At 44.5% G+C, this 23,044-nt stretch overlaps 1 protein-coding gene across 2 annotated transcripts in view; it reads right to left on the bottom strand.

The window, feature by feature from the left end:
* Positions 1 to 367: 367 nt before the first annotated feature.
* Positions 368 to 23,044, bottom strand: part of LOC123504354 (serine/arginine repetitive matrix protein 1-like) — a 93,619-nt gene continuing 70,942 nt past the window's right edge. The window contains exons 3-20 of one of the 2 annotated variants that reach the window (XM_045254820.1): positions 13,682 to 14,037; positions 11,294 to 11,494; positions 10,937 to 11,205; positions 10,565 to 10,673; positions 10,050 to 10,193; positions 9,160 to 9,273; positions 8,434 to 8,685; positions 8,200 to 8,332; positions 7,810 to 7,948; positions 7,492 to 7,677; positions 6,191 to 6,313; positions 5,786 to 5,909; positions 5,490 to 5,679; positions 4,971 to 5,303; positions 4,567 to 4,800; positions 4,149 to 4,238; positions 2,499 to 2,680; positions 368 to 2,195 (exon numbers count right to left, since the gene is read on the bottom strand). In XM_045254820.1, coding sequence (XP_045110755.1) covers positions 2,136 to 2,195; positions 2,499 to 2,680; positions 4,149 to 4,238; positions 4,567 to 4,800; positions 4,971 to 5,303; positions 5,490 to 5,679; positions 5,786 to 5,909; positions 6,191 to 6,313; positions 7,492 to 7,677; positions 7,810 to 7,948; positions 8,200 to 8,332; positions 8,434 to 8,685; positions 9,160 to 9,273; positions 10,050 to 10,193; positions 10,565 to 10,673; positions 10,937 to 11,205; positions 11,294 to 11,494; positions 13,682 to 14,037 — 3,239 coding nt within the window. In that variant the 3' untranslated portion in view covers positions 368 to 2,135. The remainder of the gene's footprint in view (positions 2,196 to 2,498; positions 2,681 to 4,148; positions 4,239 to 4,566; positions 4,801 to 4,970; positions 5,304 to 5,489; positions 5,680 to 5,785; positions 5,910 to 6,190; positions 6,314 to 7,491; positions 7,678 to 7,809; positions 7,949 to 8,199; positions 8,333 to 8,433; positions 8,686 to 9,159; positions 9,274 to 10,049; positions 10,194 to 10,564; positions 10,674 to 10,936; positions 11,206 to 11,293; positions 11,495 to 13,681; positions 14,038 to 23,044) is intronic. The other variant, XM_045254819.1, reaches the window with a different exon arrangement.

The following is a 23,044-nucleotide window of genomic DNA, read 5'->3' as shown; positions in this document are numbered from 1 at the left end:
GTCATCTGAAAAGAAAAATGTGTATTATATTTCATACCAATGGGGGTTATGACCAGAAAATAGTCAATACATTATGCACGGAAAAATAACAAAATATGACACGCAAAACATGCTGGACAGAGAGAGAGAGAGAGAGAGAGAGAGAGAGAGAGAGAGAGAGAGAGAGAGAGAGAGAGAGAGAGAGAGAGAGAGAGTCTGAAATTAATAAATGAATATATTAACTATAATACTGAAGACAATCATAAGCTAAACAAAAAATTACGCTTCCTCACGAGAGAACAGTGAGCTTCCACCCGCATTAAAAAAAAAGAAGAAAAAAAAAAAAGTTGGGACTCTAAAAGAGTTAAGGAAACAAGAAAAGTATCAATTTCAGTTAAAGAACTTTATTATATACACTATAAAAATAGACTTTGAGCCATCTTCACTGGTCACTAGGAAAGAAGCATGGCTTGTCCCCCACAAAAGGACCCTCACTGGCTGGCCTCAGATTCATTTCTCGCCCATCTGTTGCCACTTCTCAGAACTATTGTGAAGAAAACCTGCCAATAAACACACTTAAGTTTTGAAAATATGGACTTCTTAATATCTCCCATACTAAAATTTACTGAAAGAAATTGTCTCTTAAAGTTTAAGAGCTAAACTTTAAATTCTTGAAAAGCATAAGCCATTCTGACGTGTTAAACAAGGTGACGTGGCCAGATGCGAGAGATGACAGAGACGTTCCTCGGGAGCATCGCTTGATCCAACCCACACAGCTCTTTGGCTCATGAGAAGCTGTGTCGGTACAAAGCTGTGAAACTACAGCCATCGTTTGAGATACAATGATATGCCAATGCTCACAGCGATACCTGGCCCGAGACGTAAGGTTTGGGATCAGTCAGATGATGGTTGTAATAGCAACCCTGGCGGTAGAATGGCTACGCGCTGGGTGCTCCTTGGCCTTACACACACACACACACACACACACACACACACACACACACACACACACACACACACACACACACACACACACACACACACACACACCTATTTACATAAGATTCTCACTTTCTCACCAGTCTGTCCTGATGAGAATAGAACATTTTACACAACAATCATTCCTGTACAAGCCATCTTACCTAATTTGGCCTCAAAGTGAGTGGGTCGGGGGAAGGGGAGTTTACTGGTACTTGCTACTTCTGGTCCTCATAGAGTTATTTGACTAACACTGAAATTTTCCTCAAAAGAGAAAAATATTGCCTCATTTTAAAGTGGAATGGGAACTCCTTATTCAGTTTAGGATGACACTTTAGAAGAGCCACCATGATATGCGAGGCAATAAGGTTTCCACTTGTTTGTCGCTGCCCAGATCTACAAGTTATTGTCCTCACATAACATAAAGAAAGACCAATCATGTTGCATGACCACTCCAGTGATCTGATGGGACCTCACTGTAACAAAGGTAAGGGGTAAAGGGAAGGCTGGAAATGTTTAGTTGGCTTTGCAGGGCTGCAGTGGTTCCATGGCAGTTGGAACAATGGATATGGGTAACAAAGGTTCGTGTTGAGGCGTGTCCAAGTAAAGGGGAGGAATGTGAGGTGTTGAGAGTCTTGGGGATGCAAGGTGAACTAATGGCATTTTTGGAGCAAGATTCTGGGAGACAGGCTGCTCGGGGGTTGGAAGTGGTGTGAGAGGAGGCGAAGGAATTTGGCGGGGTGATAACTGAGGGGAGGAGGACTGTGGTGAGGACTGAACCTCCAAGGAGCTGTTGCTTGCTAGGGACTGGGAAGAAGAGCTGGGAGGGCAGCTGTTGTTTGAAGGACTCAAGGAGGAAGACTCTGAAGAGACATTGTGCCTCTCAGACATCAGAGGAGACAGAGGCTGAGGTGGTTGTTCTGATGAGGCTGTTGTGGGAGGTGATGCTGGAGGAGATGACTTTTGTGACAGTGGAGGAACAGGATAGGCATACTCCTCCAGGGGTGAGGAGTCCAGGCTGTGCTGCGAGAAAGGGGAAGCATCAAGAGGGATGAACTCTGTTTGCTGATGGAAGTGAGGCAGAAATGCAGAAGAGGGAAGAGGAAGAGAATCTGGTTTCTCTTTTGGGGCAGATCTGGAAGGCCATCGGTGGGGGTCACCGGGGTGGCAGCTGTGTGTCAGGAGGAGCCATCCGAGTCTGGGTGATGAGACAACTCTTGGTGTCGCCGCCACAGGTTCTAAAAGGAATCAATTAACATTGCAGAAACAATCCCTCAAGAATAACAATCAAAACAAACAAGATTATAAATTTTTACCAGTTAACATTACATACAGAATAGCAATTTGTCTTATAAGAAACAACAGATTGGCAATGTCCACATCTATCTCATGTATGCCTCCCTCAGAGCATTACAGTACTCTGGCATTAAGTATCTACTTGCAAGCAAGTGTGAGCACATTTGTAAATATTAAAAATATATTTTGCATAATGCACAGCAAGCAGAAGTTATATAGTAATATCTTTTTGCATGCAGACTGACCTGGCGCAGTGAAGAAAGCGACTTGAGGATGACCCACTTATCGGGGGAGACTAAAGGTTCAGACAGTGACTTGGGCTCGCCCGAGGACCTTCTACCAGACTCATAACCTGAAGAGGTGACGCTGACTGTACGAACATCCTCCTCTTGCCCCGAGGTAGCACTGCCCGGCCTGGAGGACACACCTGGAGGTGGAGTAAAGAGCTTGAAAAAAAGGCTTCCCTCATTCATCCACCACATCTGGACACACCTTGAGAGACAACTGAAAACACTGTGTGCAAAAGATGTATTAGTGCCTTTAGCATTATTTCTAAGGAATGCATAGAGAATGAATGAAGATATATATATATATATATATATATATATATATATATATATATATATATATATATATATATATATATATATATATATATATATATATATATATATATATATATATATATATATATATATATATATATATATATATATATATATATATATATATATATATAAGAAAATAGATGGCATTAATAAAATATAATTACAAAGTCAAAGCTTAAAGACACAGGTGAGAAAAGTAAAAACATTATTTTATAGCAATGAAGGTTAAAAACAATTAATATAGGAACCATAATAAACCTAAAGAATGTTGGACACAGATGTAAGAAAGACAAGAGGTTAACAAATATACTGGAAAATAAAGGACAATATGAACAAAACATTAGAATATCACAATATATTACTCAAAATATTCAGTATGTGGCACCAAATACAATAGAAGAATGTCTTGAGTTAACAGCCTTGTAAATGAAACCATCAAAGAAATTAATATAAACAAATGGAATCAAACCAGGATATTCAGCTCCTAATGACCAGATCTATGAAATAGGAGAAGGACTCAAGGACACAGCATTCATAAGACATAATGTTTTGCAAATTGATGGTTTGAACCTAACTGTCAATGGATGCAGGAAAAAAGCACTGAAGCTGTAAATAGGGTGGAGGGAATGAAAATATAATGTTGAATACATCTTATTCACAAAGTGACAGGAAGATGAGAAAAAGTTAACTAGCATGAAAATAATGGACAGTATCAAGTATTTGGGAGGCAAAATAAAAGATTAATTGTCTTAAAAAACACTAGCAAAATGCATGAAGAAAAAAAGAAGCTGCAGCAAAATGACTATATAAAAAAGCTAGCGGAATAACGCAGTACTCACGGCAGCACTGCAAAGACAAAATGCTGTGACTTTAAAGAACTGCTAGCCACCTGTGTCTTGAGAGAAGTGAGAGCAACTATGATGGAAATATGAGCAATGAATACAACAGAACAACTACTTACATTACACAATATAAAACAAGTCCATCAGAATACCTTTTCATTTATTCACAACTTAAAAGACTTTGGTGAAAGGAGAGGAAAAAATAATCCCTTAGATCAAAATTGATCTGAAAGAAGAAAAGAGACAATAAATTAAATAATCAAAGCAATCTATATAACTTTGGAAAGAAAGACAAAAGGAAAAAGACAAATAAAAAATAAATATAGTTAAGTCATCAGGAAGAGGTTGATGCAAAGAACACCTCACATCACACTGCTGCTGCAAAGATTTACACACTGGTGGCACACAAGAACTCTGCTACACACACATACAATCTGAGTGTTACCTGAAGTGGCAGCAGAAGCTGGTGAGGAGGCAGCTGGCTGGTGGCGGGGTGAGCCTGGCGTCTCCACAGGTGTCAGCTGCCGGTCCACACCTGCTGACACATGATACTTATGAGAAAATAACATTGTGAAGGAACAGTTCTCCAAACAGATAAATTAGAGACACAATATCTAAAACAAATCAAAAGAGGCAAATGGAGAATATTTGTTACATACATAGTACCTATTTCCTGGAATGTATGCAACACCAGTACATTAAACGAGAAAGCTGGGGAAGAAATGAGAATGCAGCCTTCTGAACCTAAACATGACTACAGTAAACAAATAATAAAGGTGAGAGATGAATAGCAATTATCAAACATAAATGTTTGATAATTGCTGGAAAAGTAGTTTCTATGTTTATTTGGAACCATTGCTTACTGTTGTCAGTGGGCAGCTGTCCAACACGTGAGGTGGCAGAAAGTCTCCTGGCAAGGGCAGGAACTGGTGGAGAGCTTGGGCGAAGGGTGTTCTCCTGGTTAGGCGTGGACACTACCTCTTCGCTTTTAGAGGGAGCCATGGGAGGCAGGCGGCGGGGGGTGGGTGGCCGGGAAGTGGGTGAGGGTGGCTGGCTGCTGCTCCTTGCACTTCTTGCACTCTCTCCCCTCCCTCGTCCTTTGTACAAATATATTAGTTACATCTTTTACACCTTAAATCAATGCATAGTTCTTCAGCCCAAATGAAAAGAAGATATCAAGTAATTCCTGCCATGATTAACATTCAAATTAAAAAGAATATGTATTGGGCATAAAGACACTAAATAGATAACAGCAGCTTATACATACCCGGCAGAGTTGCACCTTTGGTTGTTGTCAGCCCACCAGCAGATAGGCATTTGGCTGAAGAAAGTCCACTGGCTGAGGGCGGCCTAGAGTTTGGGCGTAAGGTGGGCTGGGGAAGCTCTGGCAGCGTGAGTGAAGAGTCAGCACTCTGCATCCTCTTCAGCACAGTGGGAATAGGGGGACTGGAGGGACGTGAGGCCACTTCAGCACTGGCTTCATTGGTGTCTGGAGAGCTGTCAATGTTGGCAGTGGCAGCTGGGGCCTCGGTGCTGGTGGCATCAATGAATGGGGGCATGGTGCCAGGAGGATACTCTGGGACATCAAAGGATGACTGACCTGTAGTGTAAAGTAACACGTAGTAGCAGTAAGTAGAAGTAGTAATAGTAGTGATTAATATTTGTTGTAGAAGCAGTTAGTAGTAAAAGCAAGTATAGATCAAGCACAAATGATTCTTTATCAAATCAATATTGTAATATTTAATAAGAACATAAGAAATATACACACACACAATACAGCACGGACCTGTGAGTTTTCGCATGAGGGCTGGCACAGGCGGGGAGGAGGAACGCACAGCAGGAGGAGGCTGGCTGTCGATAGGGTGTTCAGAAAGGGGACTTTGGCCACCTGAAGGAAGACCATGCTCATCCTCTGCATTAGCTTCCTTTCCAAGTATTTCCGGCGGAGGAGCCAGAAAGTGGGGAGACACAGGAGACTGAGGAGAGGAACCATTAGATAACTGCTTTGTCAGAGTAATTCAAGGCCACTTACAAGATCAAAGGAGATATAAAAAACACTAACATGATAAAATCTCTCCTTACCTTGCTGTGTTCTGGTGTTGGTGGGCGGTGCAGGGCTGGTGTGAGGGAGGGCTTGATGGTGGGCCACTGCTTGGTGGTGACAGAGGGCCGGCTGCCTCGCCTCCTGTCTCGTGGTGAAGGAGACCTGGTGAAGGAAGCAGTGCAATGTTAGTTTGTTGCATCAATGTCACTGTTAGTTCCATCAAGCGGAGGTATTCATACTGTTTTGTGCTGTGGTGAAAAAGGAGTTAAGCAAGTGTATTTATTCTTCAATGTTATTATTGTCATTTTCTATTATCTATGTCATTATAATTATTATCTTCATTGCTACTGACTTATTCATTCCTTTTCTAATCGGTGTCAATATATCATTAATGCAAATATTTTTTTTTATATTTAGCGACACAAGAACCACAACAAAATCACCTGGAGATGTCAGAGGAAAGGGACTCCTGGCGTGACTTGTCCCATGTCTTGCGGCGGCGACGGTGAACCTGTGGCTGGTCACTCTCATCAGAGGGTGTGTCTCGCTCACACCGACTCAGGGACCTACATGATGAAAAATAATTGATACCTCATTCACACTCTTGGATATAATTAACATGCCATTTATGCACAGAGAAGATACATACGTTCTTATACAACCACATGAGATGAAACTGTCATAGGAAAGGGAACCAAGCAAGTAACCAACATCACTGCTATTGACACACACCATCACTGTCACATTATGGTAACTGATGAATGTAAGCATAACACGTCTATAGTTATGTATCTGTATAGGATAAATTATGGCTGGCACACCACAATTTACTTCCATAAAAGCTCCCACAACACAGTGAGAGCTAACAGTTGAAAATAATCACACCACCTGCGCCATCCCTGATATTAACATAAATCCCATTAAATTCTGACAGAAACGTTGGAAAAAACATATCTATTCTTGCATTGTTAAAACGGCTTGTATGCAAATTGTTTCCAACCCCTAAAATTTTATTCCATACTCTGTGCTGGATCCATGATTTTTAAAGGGGAGATACCACCCAGGAGTAGGGGATCAGGCTGGACAGAGAGGGTCATGTGACAGTTCTGTGACAGTGTTTCTTCTTCTCTGATTAAACTATTTACAAGTGCTACAGAGTTTCAAGGACTATTGAGATGATTAGTTGAGTTGTTAGAGTACTTTTGATACTAATGTTGCAGAATGTTTGTTAACCTATAACTAGATTCACAGAAACTCTGATGCAACAAACTGGCTACACTGAAGGTTTTTGAGGATTGACAGTGAGGTCTCAACACTCATGATGCAATTATATTACGTACCAACGTTTTGGCAAGCAATTAACATAATGACATAATTTAACTCTGGCTTCAAGTACTTTTGTTTCAATTGCTGTAATTATATTTAACTTGAATTGAATTCATCTAAACTGTACCTAAAGAATAAGAAGAAAAAAATAATGAATAAGAAAATAAAAATAAAGATGTAAAAAATAGAAACCTGGCAACATAATGACAGCTTTACTAAGAAGGAAAGTGAAAACCCATACATAGAATAACATATCTAAAACAACATATATACATAATGATTAATTTGTATACCGCATTTAATTTGCATGCATATAATTACCATATGCCAGCCTTGAACTGCCTGAGCCAAACAGCAGGCACACCAGCCAGTGCTAGCATTACCATAACGTTTATGGCCAGACATAGGGGAGCCTCACCTGGCAGCGCGTCGCCTCAATCGCCTGTTGGAGTATGGGTCCTTCTCAGACTGCTTCCTATATGGCCTGTCACTCTGGTTGTGTCCCCAGGGAGGCCGTGCGTCACTGCTCTGGCCACTGTCGCGAGGCAGTGATGCAGTTTTCCTACTAAGACGCCTCCTGGACTCTCTTCGTGGACTGCTTCTCCTGAGATACACAAATACTTTAATTAACTTCTGCATGTCACCTATTTACCCAGGCACTCACCAACATGGGAAGCACTTTGGTTCTGAAGGTTACAAGAAGACTGGAAGAGATCCATAACAAAGCGTGACTCACCGGTCAGGGAGGGAGTCATCACATTGAATGCCACAGTCCCTGGAGGGCGGCCCCCGGTACTTGGTGGGGGTAATAATGCGGTCAGTGACATAGTCGCCAGCATAGTCATTGGGCGCATTTGAGATAAGACGTTGTTGACCTAAGAAAAAACAAAGAAATGTTAAAAAAACTAATGGGTGACTGTTTGTCAATGTCACCAGTCATGCAACATTACTAATCAAGGAGGGAGAAACTATCTGATACACACATTTTCACACCTACACCATGTCTTTTCTTGTCATATATCTAAGCACCCCATGTCACACTGCACCCCTGCAAAATTCCACCTGTACAGGTCAACTCTCTATGATGTTGTAAAAATGTCCTCAATAATGTGCCCATCACTCTTACCAGTAATGGCGTGCAGGAGGGAGAGCAGGGAGCTACGGTCCAGCAGGCCTGAAGGTGCCAGCAGCATCTCTGGGGCGATACCAAGGGTCCGCAACAGCCGTGTCCTTTCGTCGGCATCAGCACTCAACTGTGGCTGTGAAAAATTAACAAACTGTTGACTCTTGCAATTCTAGTTGAATAGTGCTCTTAAAAACGATATGCATTTCCTTCTGCCTTGCTTGTGTCTCTATTTACTTTTAGGGTGGATGGCCGTGATGGCTCTTGATGGGTGAGGGAAGAAGACTCCTGCTGCTCCGCGCCAGACTCCGAGGGGTTGGTCTCTTCATGAGGCTGCTGATGTCGTTGCCGCTGAGGGGAAGGTGCTGCCGGTGATGAGGGGCGTGCATGGCTGGTGTGGTGCCGCCTACGAGGTGTGGTGGAGCAGCCTGAGGTGTGCGGCGGTGGCTGGTCATCGCCCTCTTCTCGCACCTCAGGCAAGGAGGCACTCTGTCCGGTCCCACCCAAAGATCAAGTTAGTCATTCGAGTCACTGTACTCTAAGCTTTATGACTGGTAGCAATGAAGTGCAGGACTGTGGTATAATTTGCTTAGTGTCAGCAAAAGTAAAAATGTTTCTCCTTTAAATAATATAAAAACCTACTTAATCGGTCACGAGAACCATAAAGTCTTAACCCTTTCAGTACCATGACGTGTTTCCATATTCACTCTGCTTATTATTTGTTGATTTTATACAGGTCCAGAAACTCATGTGAGGGATTAAGATAATGAAGACTGTGACTTCTATACAGTGTTGCTAATGTCATTAAAATGGTCTAATCGTACACAAATCTCAAGGTAAAAATATGTCCCAGTATTGATGGGGTTAAGAACACGTGTAGCTTCAAGTATAGTCTTTTGAATGTAGTAGAGGTGAGAGGAAAGGTGAGTACAGTTCAGGGCAGCAGGAATGACCAGGACCCACCGAGGAGAGTGAGCGGATGTGACCATATTTGTGGACACTCTTCTCCTTCCTGGCCTTCTCTGCCGCCTCCTTGATGGCCGTCTGGAGCTGCTGCTGTCGCCTCTCCTCCGCCTCCTGGACATTATGAAAGAGATGGTGTTAAGTAATCTCTCTCTCTCTCTCTCTCTCTCTCTCTCTCTCTCTCTCTCTCATCTTCGTTTCCTTCACTCTACCAATTCTACAAAAGATATTGTCTCATTCTTTAACCCAGATTCAGTCGTCCTCCCCCACCCCTCTCTCTCTCTCTCTCTCTCTCTCGGGTATTGTCACGGGTGCTGTGCTGTTGCCGGGGAGAGAGAGAGAGAGAAGAGGGGAAGGCAGGTGAGAACTAAAGGTTACCGCTCTTCAGGCAGCGTGTGGATATTGCTTGTTCACCATTTTGCTCTCTCTCTCTCTCTCTCTCTCTCTCTCTCTCTCTCTCACGGGTCTCACTTTCTATATAAACCTTTCCCTGTCTCTCTCTTTTTCAGTGATACGTGTTTATAAATATCTGTGCTGGTAACCTCAAAAAAACAGAGAAAAGGTGAAGGTACAACTGTATGAAAATTAAACTAAATGCTAGATAGTAATATAAAAAAAGAAAACCGTCTACTTTTAGGCATAAAATAAATTTTTTTTTCTAAAACACCTAACTTCAAAAAAATGTGTGTGTGTGTGTGTGTGTGTGTGTGTGTGTGTGTGTGTGTGTGTGTGTGTGTGTGTGTGTGTGTGTGTGTGTGTGTGTGTGTGTGTGTGTGTGTGTGTGTGTGTGTGTGTGTGTGTGTGTGTCTGGTTGGCGACACAGGCTAATACTTGGGTGAAAGTATAGAGACGGGAGTGAAGTGCGGAAAATTGTCTGAGGAAACTTTTACCTCCTTCTCCTTCTTCTTCCTTATTTCCTCCTGTAATTCCCTGGCCTCTCTCTCCTGCTGTTCTCGCACCCTTTCCTCCCATATCGCCGCTTCTCTTCGATCCCTCTCCTCCTCCACTGCCTTTTGTCTCTTCTTCTCCTCCAGCTGTCGTGGTGAAGAGAAAATAAAAGTTAGCAGATTTACAATAAAGAATAAAAAAATACACACGGAAGTTCACAGGAAAAATTATGCCATGATATACAAGTCTAATTCAAGAGAGTTTCGTAAAGTGTGTCGCCATGGGTCGCCAGCTTCATTCAAGATTCATCACGGTGCAGCGAATCATGTCGGCTGCATGCAAACACGAGGCTATGCAATAAACATCACTGCGTGCCCTGAGACGAAGATTGTCTGGCGGGATGTTTACGACCTCTATCTGGGTCACCCCGAAATGTGACTAAGGGTCTGCCATTCATTACGGAGATAAGGGAATATGAGCACACGATCCCGACTTGCATCACTCTGCCGCGCCTTACCTGCTGCCTTATGATCCGCTGTGTCTCCTCCGCCTGCTTCTTACGCCTCTCCCTCTCCGCAGACTCTTCAGGATCCATACGGTGCATCCCACCGCCCCGCGCGTAGGTTCTGAAGGGGAGACAGTAGATCGTACTTGTGAAAGGTCCCTAGGACAAAAATTTGGCCTTAGACACAAATTTTGCCTAAGAAACGAGCTGGTTACATGCTCTCAACTGTGCCGATCACGATGAGACGAGGTCAAGGTAACTTACCTAATTTTCGACCTCAAAAGTGTTATGTAATGAATAAGTAAAACACACACACACACACACACACACACACACACACACACACACACACACACACACACACACACACACACACACACACACCTCTGTTCCGGCTTGGAGTAAGGTGCTCCGGGCAGGACATTTTCCTCCTCCTTCTCAGCCCACGCCGGCGGTAGGGAGTCTCCACCACGACTTCCAGGAACAGTATCCTCCCCCGGGGCCCACAGGTGACCCACGCCCACGCCCCTGTCCCCCCAGCGCGCCCGTCCAGCACTGCGGTCATCACTGTGGTTGCCACCTGATGCTGTCGACCACCGCGATGCAACAGAGCCTTGAGAGGAAGCGGCTGACGGCGGCGTTGAGTCAGGCGCCTGAGGGAAGGAGAGGAAGGAAGGACAGGTGGAGCAGACTCTTATACCAGGAATTGTGGAGCAGACCAGCCAGGCCACCAACACTAACCCGCGTCGTCTTCTGCGTGGACCCTTCAGGCAGTTCATAAATGGTCACACCGCGGCTGCTGGGAGTGTAAGGGAGGTTCCTCAAGATCTCCTGCAGTTGTGGGCCGGCGGGTTCAGCAGAGGGAACCATACCAGCACCGGGAGAGGGCAGCACCACGTACACCGGAGCCCCGCCAAACCCAGCAAACCCCATTGGCAGCTGCTGTGAAGGAATGTGCTGTGTGTTGGTACGTTAAACACACCGCGGTAATATCACACAGCAAAAGCAAAACCACAGTAGTATTTATTATGATGCTTATGTTTAGCTTACATCAGCGCCCCTTGTGTGGAAACTTCCCATCCCTCGCCTCCACTACAACCCATTCACCGCCACCCTAGCCACCTCCTCCACCGCTCCACCTCCCTACCCCCTCCGTGATGCTGCCACTAAAATCGATGGAAGCGTTACGCGGGTACTCTCTCCTTACGCCGCCCTGCTGCCGGGGGGAGCACAGTACGAGGCGGACCTCCGGCAGGCGGGTGTCTCAGTCTGGCCAGGGATGCGTGAGTTCGTGTGAGGGTGTGAGTGTGGGAGGGTGGTGGCATTAAGGTAATGGCGACGGAATTCATGGGGTTAAATGTATGTGTGTGTGTGTGTGTGTGTGTGTGTGTGTGTGTGTGTGTGTGTGTGTGTGTGTGTGTGTGTGTGTGTGTGTGTGTGTGTGTTTGCATATTCAGCCAGACAACAATGCCATGCCGACCGCTGCTTGCCTCCCACGCCTTTCTGGCTACACACACACACACACACACACACACACACACACACACACACACACACACACACACACACACACACACACACACACACTATACACAAACACGCATAAAACTAATAACGATAAAAAAAAAAAGGTTTACCAGTACGAATACTTACTTACACACTACTAACAGGCGGCACCAAAGCATTAAAGGGGAAAGGAGAACAATAACTACATAAAATCACCCTATTTAGCCACCATTTACAGCAGAGCAACTCAAGGAAACAACATTGCAAACACACCAAAAATAAAACCTTTAGAATTACAGGGAAGTATTCAGCTGTCGTCATATGCTGCTGTTCCTTCCCTTTGTACATCTATGGGTATTACTTTACACAGCCTCAGTACCTCGCTGTTGGGCTTACCTGTACAGGGACGAGCTGATAATGGGGGAGAAGGGTGGTAGTGGTGGTGGTGGTGGTGGTGGTGGTGGTAATGGTGGGGAGAACTGGGGGTTTGGGGAGTGAAGGGAGAAGGGTGCCACCGCTGCTGGGAGAACAAGGAACCAGGGCCTGAGGGAAAGTGACAGTGTAAGGAGTGAAAGAACTGACAAAGAGGGCGAGATAAAAAGGAAGAAAGAGTGAGCTTAAGGAACTGAAAGAGAGATGAACTGAGGAAGACGAGAAAAGAGAGAAAAGACAGAAAAGAGTAAGAACTGTAAGGAGAGAGAGGGAGAGATCAAATGAAAGAGGAAACAGTGGATGTAGGCAACAAAAGGAAACGGGACAAATAAGAGAGAGAGAGAGAGAGAGAGAGAGAGAGAGAGAGAGAGAGAGAGAGAGAGAGAGAGAGAGAGAGAGAGAGAGAGAGAGAGAGAGAGAGAGAGAGAGAGAGAGAGAGAGAGAGAGAGAGAGAGAGAGAGAGAGAGAGAGAAAGGAATGAAAGGAGATAGAAGAAAGGAGATAGAAGAAAGGGAGAGGAGAGGGAAAGAGAGGGAGAGAGATAAGATGAGGGAGGAAACTGAAGGAGCGAGAGATGAATGGAGGGAGGAAAGAGAAGGGAGAGACACAGAAAGGTAGAAAGGAGTGGGTGAAAGAGACTGAAGGGCGCGGAAGCAGTGAGTGAGAGAGCGAAATGGGAGAGTAAGTGGTGAGTAGGAGATGGCGTGTGTCGGAGGCCGGAGTGAACGGAATCATTAAAGGTCAAGGGTGAAGACTGAGGGCCATTACTGGTGAATCAAGGGTGTTATTGCCTGGTGACTCCCACTTGTCTTCACGCATCACCAAGTTACAATGCTATACCAGTGGGTCAGGGCATTACTGGATGGTGATTCTCGTCTGCGGATCACCAGGTTATGAAAATACTATAGCAAGTCACGTGTCACTAGATCATAAGAAAGATAAAAATGGTAAAAAAAAAAATGATGAAAAATATGTAATGAATTTTGGACTATGAAAAAAAAAAAAAAAAATGTTATATTATCCTATATCACAAAATCATAACCATTTATCTATCATTTTTAAACCGTCCTAACACATGCCATTAATTATTACCCTGAAAAACACACCACATATCCCGTGCTATATTTCCCTTACACCGTTACTCACCACCAAATTACTATGCACACATCACCAACACACCACCACTCTTACCTGCTGCGTGGTGACGGCGGGGTAAGCCTGATGATGCTGCTGCTGAGGCGCCGACATAGGTGGGTAGGGGTGAGGCGCCTCCTGATATGTGCGTGGGTGACTCTGCGCTGCGCCATTCTGATATGCTTGTTCCTGCTGTTGCTGCTGCTGTTGAGGGTGGCGATAAGGATGGGGGGCCTGATATGTTTGCTGCATCTGCTGAGGCTGCTGTATCGGTTCTTGGTACTGCTGTGGTTGCTGCTGCTGTTGTTGCTGTTTTACGTGTTGATCAGGGGGCTTGTCTGTAGGGGGAGTCGGTCGCTGTGGTTCTGTGGGCTGCGCTCGTCCCCAAAACCCACAGCCGGCGTTGAGGAAGGCTAAGGAAGACACACAAATAGAAGCTTCTTTAGTGAACAGAACAAACAGTGAAGTACAATCAGAATATAATCAGGACACACGGCGAGAATAAACAAGAAATGAATAGAAACGAGGTCGAGATTAATTCATTTGAAAGTCGAGGTGAACGCTGCAGTAAAGTCGACGCAATATTTTCAGGACAATATGGACTGTGCGAGTGTTTGCTGCAGTCACCACTCAGCAGCGCGGGCCGGGAGGAAGGGCAGCAGGGAGTGGGGCAACGCGAGAAGTCATAGCAAGGAATATATGCACTATTGTCTTTGGTCATTGAATTTAGGAAGGGGGACTCTCTCTCTCTCTCTCTCTCTCTCTCTCTCTCTCTCTCTCTCTCTCTCTCTCTCTCTCTCGCATGTCCGATCTTCACGAGTTGCCGTCTTTCACAGCGCTAATAAACAGTTAATATTTTTTTTTCTTTTATGTAAGAGGAAGAACAGCCAAGGGCAAAATAAATGAATTAGAAAAAAGTCCACTGGAATTGGTCTCAAAAAAAAAAAAAAAAAAAAAAAAAAATCGAAAGAATCAGTCAAAAGCCTGGGACAAATGTCTTGACACCTCTCTCTTAAAAGAAGTTAAGTCGTAGGAAGATGGAAATACAGACGCAGGAAAGAGCAGCGCCTCGAGAACATACTCAGAATCGAGGACCACGAGCAGCAGTACCAAAATGAGGGGAAGTGCCTATCTAGTCTAGATTAAGTAGAGATGAGCGATAAGTATTCAACAGTAAGAAATAAGAAACGATAAGAGAGATCTGAGTGCCTTTCTTGGTGCCTTTGTGGGTACACCACTATCCCTCGCCTCCTCAATGCCGACTCCCTTACGGCACTGTGAATGGTGCCACGCGTCGGGCTGTCCGTCTCTGTGAGTGGCTGCAACACATCTTGGGAAGGGCGTCAACGCGCGTCCCTGGAAACACGGCCTCACGAGATTACCATCAGCATCATCAGTGCGTGGGGGGAGACTCGTGGTGTGCGGGCGTTACCATCGCTAGCGTCACAATCGCTCCCGTCGCCGCAATCACAATCGTATCACTAGTCACGATCGATTGTGATTGCGGCGACTAGCGATGGTGACGCCCGCACACCACGAGTCTCCCCCCATGCACTGATGATGCTGATGGTAATCCCGTGAGGCCGTGTTTCCAGGGACGCCCTTCCCAAGATGTGTTGCAGCCACTCACAGAGACGGACAGCCCGACGCGTGGCACCATTCACAGTGCCGTAAGGGAGTCGGCATTGGGAAGGCGAGGGATAGTAGTGTACCCACAAAGGCACCAAGAAAGGCACTCAGATCTCTCTTATCAAGGAGGAGTGCCTCAGTGGTGGTGTTTGCGGCACTTGACTCTTTCTTGCCAAAGTGAAGGCAACGAAGAGGCACAGGAACAGCAACCATGTGCGGGGCCTACTGTCACCATTGGCCTCTTCTGGTGCGTCCTCAGCCTCAGTGTCCCCTTCAGTGTTGGAAGCCTGGCCATTACGAGTATTCTTAAGGCTTTTTTCTTTGTCCATAGCCCTGTCGGTGCTGAACCAGCGTCTCCACCAGGTGAGGTTTGCAGTATTTCCCTCTGATCCCTGGTGGGCGCTAACAGTGTTGGCCTCTTCAATGTTGTCAGCTTGGCCATTGTTCTCAAGCATTTCTTGTGTCTCCGAGGCCTTGTCGGTGCTGAACCAACCATTATTTCCGATCTTCGAATAGGCCTGAGACCAGGCACACACACACCGGGACAACAAGGTCACAACTCCTCGATTTACATCCCGTACCTACTCACTGCTAGGTGAACAGGGGGCTACACGTGAAAGGAGACACCCAAATATCTCCACCCGGCTGGGGAATCGAACCTCGGTCCTCTGGCTTGTGAAGCCAGCGCTCTAACCACTGAGCTACCGGGTGTGTGTGTGTGTGTGTGTTTTACAACTCTATCAGTCTCTTGCTTGAAATTAGCCCCAGACACATTAGGGATAGAAATTCTGCAAAACCAGCCGTCCTGCCTCATCTGCACGCCTTAGGTCCATATTCTGAAACACTTTCGCGCCGCACCTTCACCATCTTCAAAGGGCTCTACTTGAAATGACACAAGGGTCTTTAAGGATTTTTCCGTAATTCTAGTGATATGTTAACAAGTTTTCTGCATTATCAACAAGACAAATGCTCTTTAGAACCCGGCTAATCGTCTCTATGGTCTTTGAAAATGGTTGCGGTGAGAGGGGGAAGCGTTTCAGAATATGGCGCTTATAGAGACATTAATACGGAAGCATGTCAGGAGGTAGACCACGTGATACAAGGAGTCACGTGAAGGAAGGCGTCCCGTGGCAAATAGATGGCTTACCCTCAGCGGCCCTGCCACCCCCACCACGGGTTCTGAACGAGATATAAGGGAGCGCCACGGGTCCATCCATCATGAGGGTAATGTCGCGTCTCGCATTACGAAGGCGGTGAGCGACCCTGGCTGACAATCAATGACGGAACGCGGAAGTTGAGCGAGAGTGACGGCCTGCTATCTATTCCCTCATGATGCCCAGCCGCTTAGCTACATGTTAGGTTGAGTTAGGTTAGGTTGTACACAGCAAGGCGATGAGGGACAGCAAGGCGATGAGGAAGGAGGGAGGAAGAGAAGGAAGGAGGAAGAGGGAGGGAGGGAGGAGGGAGGAAGGAAGGAGGAAGGAAGGAAGGAAGGAAGGAAGGAAGGAAGGAAGGAAGGAAGGAAGGAAGGAAGGATAGATAGATAGATAGATAGATGGAAGAAGGGAGGGAGGGAGGGATGGAGGATAGAAATAAGGAAAAAAAAAGGAAGAAAGAAAGGAAGAAAAGAAGGTAGGAAGGAAGGAAGGAAGGAATAAACGACAGAGGGGAAGAAAGGAAGATAGGATAGAGAAATGGAAGGAAAGAAAGAGCAAAAAGAAGAAAAGAGAACTAGAGACGGGAAAGAGAAAGAGAAAAAAAAACCAGTAAAGGAAGATGACAAGGAAAGATGAAAGTAAGAAAAATGAGAAAAACATAAAAAAAAGAGGAAAGATTAGAAAAAAAAAACAAAAGAGACGGACACTACACGGAAACTCATTAACACTGAAAAAAAAAGAAAAACGAACCCAAAACTTTAAAACAAAACATAAAAATAAAACCGATGAACGACCAAACTTCCACATCGATAGCAAGAAGGGGAAAGAAAATGCAATCAAGACATACACGAGAGAAGACTCCGGAAATTAAAATCGTGATAAATGTGACAAGGACAGCTGGAGGAGGACAAGGCGTGACTCCAATTAGCGCGAGGAAGGAGGCGGTGAAGGTGAGGAGAGAAAGAGCTGCAGGCAGAGCGTTAAACAGAAGCCAGTCAGCACTAAGAACTAATGGTGAAGGAGGAGGAGGAGGAGGAGGAGGAGGAGGAGGAGGAGGAGGAGGAGGAGGAGGAGGAGGAGGAGGAGGAGGAGGAGGAGGAGAGATGCTAAGTACGACGACGGCAACAATGGAGAAAAAGAACAAGAAGAACAAGAAGAAAAGAAGAGTGAATACGAGGAGGAGGAGGAGGAGGAGGAGGAGGAGGAGGAGGAGGAGGAGGAAAACACAAGCAAGAACAAAGAGGAAACCACCACCACCACCACTACCACCACCACCACCACCACCACCACCACCACCACCACCAACAACAACAACAACAACAACAACAACAAGAGCAAGGTAACGCAAAGAAAGACGAGCGAGGAGCGTGGGAAGCAGAGAAGAGAATGAATAGGAGGAGGAGGAGGAGGAGGAGGAGGAGGAGGAGGATTACACTCCTACTCAGCCTTCGTGTCTTGGTATCGACCTTTCAATTCCTGCCTTCCAGATTAGGATCCTAACACCACCACCACCACCGTCCGTGACTCGTGAAGGTCTAGTTGGAGGAGGAGGAGGAGGAGGAGGAGGAGGAGGAGGAGGAGGAGGAGGAGGAGGAGGAGGAGGAGGAGGAGGAGGAGGAGGAGGAGGAGGAGGAGAAGAGAGGAGGAGGAGGAGGAGGAGGAGGAGGAGGAGAGAAAGAGAAGGAGAAGAGAAAGAGAAAGAGAGAGAAGAGAAGGAGAAGGAGGAGAAGGAGGAGAAGGAGAAGGAGGAGGAAGATAAACATAAGAATAAGTAGAAGAGGAAAGGTAAGAACAATTGAAGAAAAAAAGGATAAATAAAAGTAAATAAAGGAAGAACAAGAAAGTGAACTACATATAAAAAGAAAAGAACGAAATGAAATTTAAAAAAATGTAAAAACGAAGAAAAAATAATGAAAACTAAGACCACAAACTAATAATAACAGCACAAACATGAAAAGCAAAATAATAATGAAGATAATGATGATAATAACAACAACAATAATGATGATGATGATGATGATGATGACAAAAATGATAACGAGACAAGGGACAAAGAAACACAACATTACTGCTTGCATGACCGCCACCAACCACCATCACCACCACCACCACCACCACTAGCAAAGTTTACATCCCCAGCGAACCAGGAAAGGAAAAGTTACACACGTAGTACACACAACACGCATTACATCACGTCTTGAATTATAGAACACTTGCTCTGAGCCCACCTGAGTCCTGCAGTGCTCACGTGTGTGGTGTGTGTATGTGTGTGTTAAGAGAAAGTTGTATGTGTGTGTGTTTGGGTGCTAAACAGATGGGTATTGGGTACACATTTATATATGTAACGTGTGTGTGTGTGTGTGTGTGTGTGTGTGTGTGTGTGTGTGTGTGTGTGTGTGTGTGTGTGTGTGTGTGTGTGTGTGTGTGTGTGTGTGTGTGTGTGTGTGTGTGTGTGTGTGTGTGTGTGTGTGTGTGTGTGTGTGTGTGTGTGTGTAATGAGTGTTTGTTGTGAGCACTAGGAACATGTACTTAAGTGTATTTTGAGAGGTAGATAGATAAGTTCTGTTATTTCTGATGCAAGACGGGCAATGCTGGAGGGCATAAGAATAACAAGGATAAAAAGACCCACTGATGAGCTAATTGGTAAAGGAAAGAGTCAAATACATAACCCAAAACTGGAGAAGCGTGAAAGTGAGTGAGTAAAAAAAATTAAATACCAGTTGTGTGTGTATTAGTGGTAAAGGTAATTATCCTGCCACCGAGGACTCCAGAACACGTCTACTCCACACAACCACAGCTTCACACGCCTCAGTAAGCTTTTAAGCCCTTCAGAACAATAAAGATGCTTTCTTATTTATTCTGCTCATTATCTGGCGATTTTACACAGCTTCAGAATCTTATGTGGGGGTTGAAATAGTGAAAAATCAGGCCAGTAATCTTCGGATCTCCACATACCCTTTCTAATATATATCCTCTAATCCTATCCAAACAAGCGTCTCAGTACTAAAAGAGTTATGCCTTTAAACCCTCGACATGCTCTCCGTCATCGCTATTACCCTCAGCCTCTCTGCCTCATATGAACACGCAACCCACCTCCATCTTGCCTTATTGTGTCTGTCTTACCCGATCCTGTCCTTTCTTCTTTCCTCATAGCTTCTTTCTTCTCTATCTCTCCTTTCCTTCCTCTTCATGTCTTAATATTCCGTTGACTATCCTTACTTTGGCCTTCCTTCCTTCCTTCGTCTTCACTGTCCTGTTCTTAATCTGTTATTCATCGTAGCTCTTCCTTCCTTCCTTCATTCTCTCTTCTCTTTAGTTCTATCTTATCACTATTCTCTTTTCCCCCTTCTTCTTGTCCTTAATCTGTCCTTCCTCGTAACTCTTCCTTCATTCATTCCTTCTTCTTAGTCATATCCTATACCTTCTTTCTCTTTCCCCCCCCTTCTTGTCCTTAATCTGTCCTTCCTCGTAACTCTTCCTTCATTAATTTTATTTTATACAATGTTGGATTTTTTTCACGGGAATTTAAGGGCTAAAGGATTTTCTTCTTCCTGGTCATATCCTATCTTTTCCATCTCTTTTCCTATTCTATGCTACCCTGCTCTTCCGCCCTTCCTTCCTTCCTTCCTCCTCATTCAACACAACTCTTAACCCTCCCGCTGTCCTCGTCACCTTTACAATGAAGTTCCCCCACCACCTCCCCAACAGCCACTCATTTCCAAGGCAGGGAATTTCGCCTCTCAATAATAAAGGTGCAGAGTGGGGCGCTATAATTATTCCTGATGTTTATGGCTAGCGAGTAATACAGCGAGGCGAAGATTACCGTTGTTTGTCTGAGGTATACTTTGCTCACCTCCCTACCGACCGACCCTGCTGCCACTACTGCCACTACACTACATCCTCCCTACCTCCTCTTCCTCTTTAGTCTTGCTCGTAACTCCAGCAACAAGCTTACTACAAAAGGAGGGAAGAGAGGGAGTTTTAATATGGGTTTACGACGTCTCTCCTTTGGTGGTTTCAGGAGTTATGAACAAAGAGAGCCAAGAGGAAGAGAGAAGGCTGGTTCAACACTTCCGTTCGTCATTCAGATCCACTGCTTGGGGAAAATGAAGAGTAACATCAACAACGTGGAATGGAAAGTGTAAAATAATGATATGAGAGCGAAAGAGAAGGTGATAAATGCAAGAGGGATAAAAATAAAGATGGAGGAAAGTAAAATAAGAGTGAATGGGAAGGACGTGAAGTAGGGGAAGGGAAATATGATAAAAATGAGGAGATGGAGCAGGAGGAAGACAAACACATCATGATAAAGAAGTCATGGAGAAAGACTAACAGCGTGTCTGAAGATGAAAGGAGAAGAGGATGATGAAGGAAATAATAGACTGGTGATCAAAGGAGGAATACAACACGTGTGGAGGAAAGTGGGGAGGGAAAGCAGAGAGGAGGTAAAGGAAAAAGAAGATACAGTGAGGGAAAAAAATAATGACTGATTAAAGTAGAGTGAGGAAAAAAGTTATTAAATGATCAGAATAGTGAGAAAAGTTAATAATTGATCACAAAAGAAAAAAAATAAGGAAAAAAAACAAATTGAGAAATGAAAAAGAACGAAATAAAGAGAAAAAGAAAGTTACGAAAATAACGAAAAGGAAAAGAATATGAAAAAAAACTAAATAGGAAACAAGAAGAAAAATTAAGAAGTGAGAAAAAAAGAGAAACAAGAAAGAAAAATCACAACATAGACACACACAAAAAAAAAAAAAAAACCGAATGAAACAAAAGAAAAATGTATATAAAAAATAAGAAAACAGGAATAAAATAAGAAAATAAATAAAGACTAGACAGAACAAAGACAGAATCACGGTAAGGTTGAAGGGAAGAGAAGAGACACCAGGCGTACCAATCTCATCAACAGCAGGTAACATGGCTTTGTCCACCACCAGCACAACCCTACGGCGGACAGAGGGAGGCTGGGCAGGGAGGGGACCGATCTGGGAGTCCTTTGTTGCGGCTCTTAAAGATTTGGTCCACCCACACACACACTCTCGTACGTGGGGAGGGTTCTACTGCGCTCTCTCTCTCTCTCTCTCTCTCTCTCTCTCTCTCTCTCTCTCTCTCTCTTCTCTCTCTCTCTTCTTTCTCTTCTCTTCTCTTCTTTCTCTTCTCTTCTCTTCTCTCTCTCTTTGCTCTTCTCTCTCTCTCTCTCTCTCTCTCTCTCTCTCTCTCTCTCTCAAAATTTTCACTTTACTTTCTTTTCTCGTATTTGTCTTCATTTCTCTTCTAATTTCTACTTTTCTCTCATCTTTTTACCATTTTTTTCTTTTCTCTCTCGAGTTTTTTTTCTTCCACATCAATTCAATTTACTTATTTTTTCTTATTTCTTCAATTCTTCATATATTTCTCATTTCTTCTTCTCGCTCTTTATTTACTATTTTTGTCCTCTCATTTTCTCTTTATCATGCTTTTTACCTTGTTTTCTTATGGTAATTCTTTCTCCCCCTCTCTCTCTCTCTCTCTCTCTCTCTCTCTCTCTCTCTCTCTCTCTCTCTCTCTCTCTCTCTCTCTCTCTCTCCATCACTCACCCATCCACCCACCCCACCCCCATCATTACCTCATCACGAGTCTAGGTGGGCGGTGTCGCTATTCTCAGTCTCACTATTGACAAAGAAAGGGTGACGTTACATGAGGTAATGGAAGGGGGTTGAGGCCACTGACCCCTCCGGCACTTGGCACACACCGGGCTCGGGCGAGGCGTGGAGTGGCTGGGATAATCTTGTAGTGTCACGGGAATGATTACTGCACTGAGAGGTCAAAGGAAACAAGAGCCCGTGAATGATTTTGCTCGGCGCTGCAAGGGAGGTGGATTTGAGGAAGGCTTGGCTGGGCTGGGCTGGGCTGGGCTGGCTGGGATCGGATGGGATGGAAAGGGAAGGGAGAGGAGGAGAGGGGTGGAAAGGATATATGGGTGAAAAAGAGGTAGGAAAAGTTAAGGAAATGAATGAACAATAAGAGGGAAGGAAGGAAGGAAGGAAGGAAGGAAGGAAGGAAGGAAGGAAGGAAGGAAGGAAGGAAAAAAGGAAGGAAAGAAAGAAAAGTAAGGAAGGAAGGAAGGAAAAAGAAAGAAAAAAAGGAAAGAAGAAAAAAGGAAGGAAGGAAAGAACGAAGGAAGGAAGGAAGGAAGGAAGGAAGGAAGGAAGAAAAGAAAAGAACATAACCACATAAATACACATAATTTGAAACCCAGCTGTAAGTGCGAGGTTATAATAATCACCAAATAACGTAACACCAAAATATATATATAAAAAAAAAATGTAAGTAACGAGGAGAGCAAAGATGAAAGGCGAGCGTGAGTGTTGATGACGTCACCAGCGCTGCCAATTAACACACGAGAGAAAACACACCACGTTAACATTCATCCATGCATGTAATTACCGGAGCCAACGCAACTTAATACGGGAATCAGCACTGAATGGTTTGCTCAATGTCTATTACTGAACGTTCACCAATCAATCCTGTACTCATGCGATGGGTTATAATTCAAAGTCTTCGCAGGAAAAATACAGACGGATCGATGCAATTCTAAATATAACCTTTGCAAAGAGATAAGAGTAGTGTCAGGTTGGTGTGTATCATTGGA

This window comes from Portunus trituberculatus, chromosome 15, assembly GCF_017591435.1.
Source record: "Portunus trituberculatus isolate SZX2019 chromosome 15, ASM1759143v1, whole genome shotgun sequence".
Taxonomy (NCBI): Eukaryota; Metazoa; Arthropoda; class Malacostraca; order Decapoda; family Portunidae; genus Portunus; species Portunus trituberculatus.
This window is presented reverse-complemented; position numbering and strand designations above follow the sequence as displayed.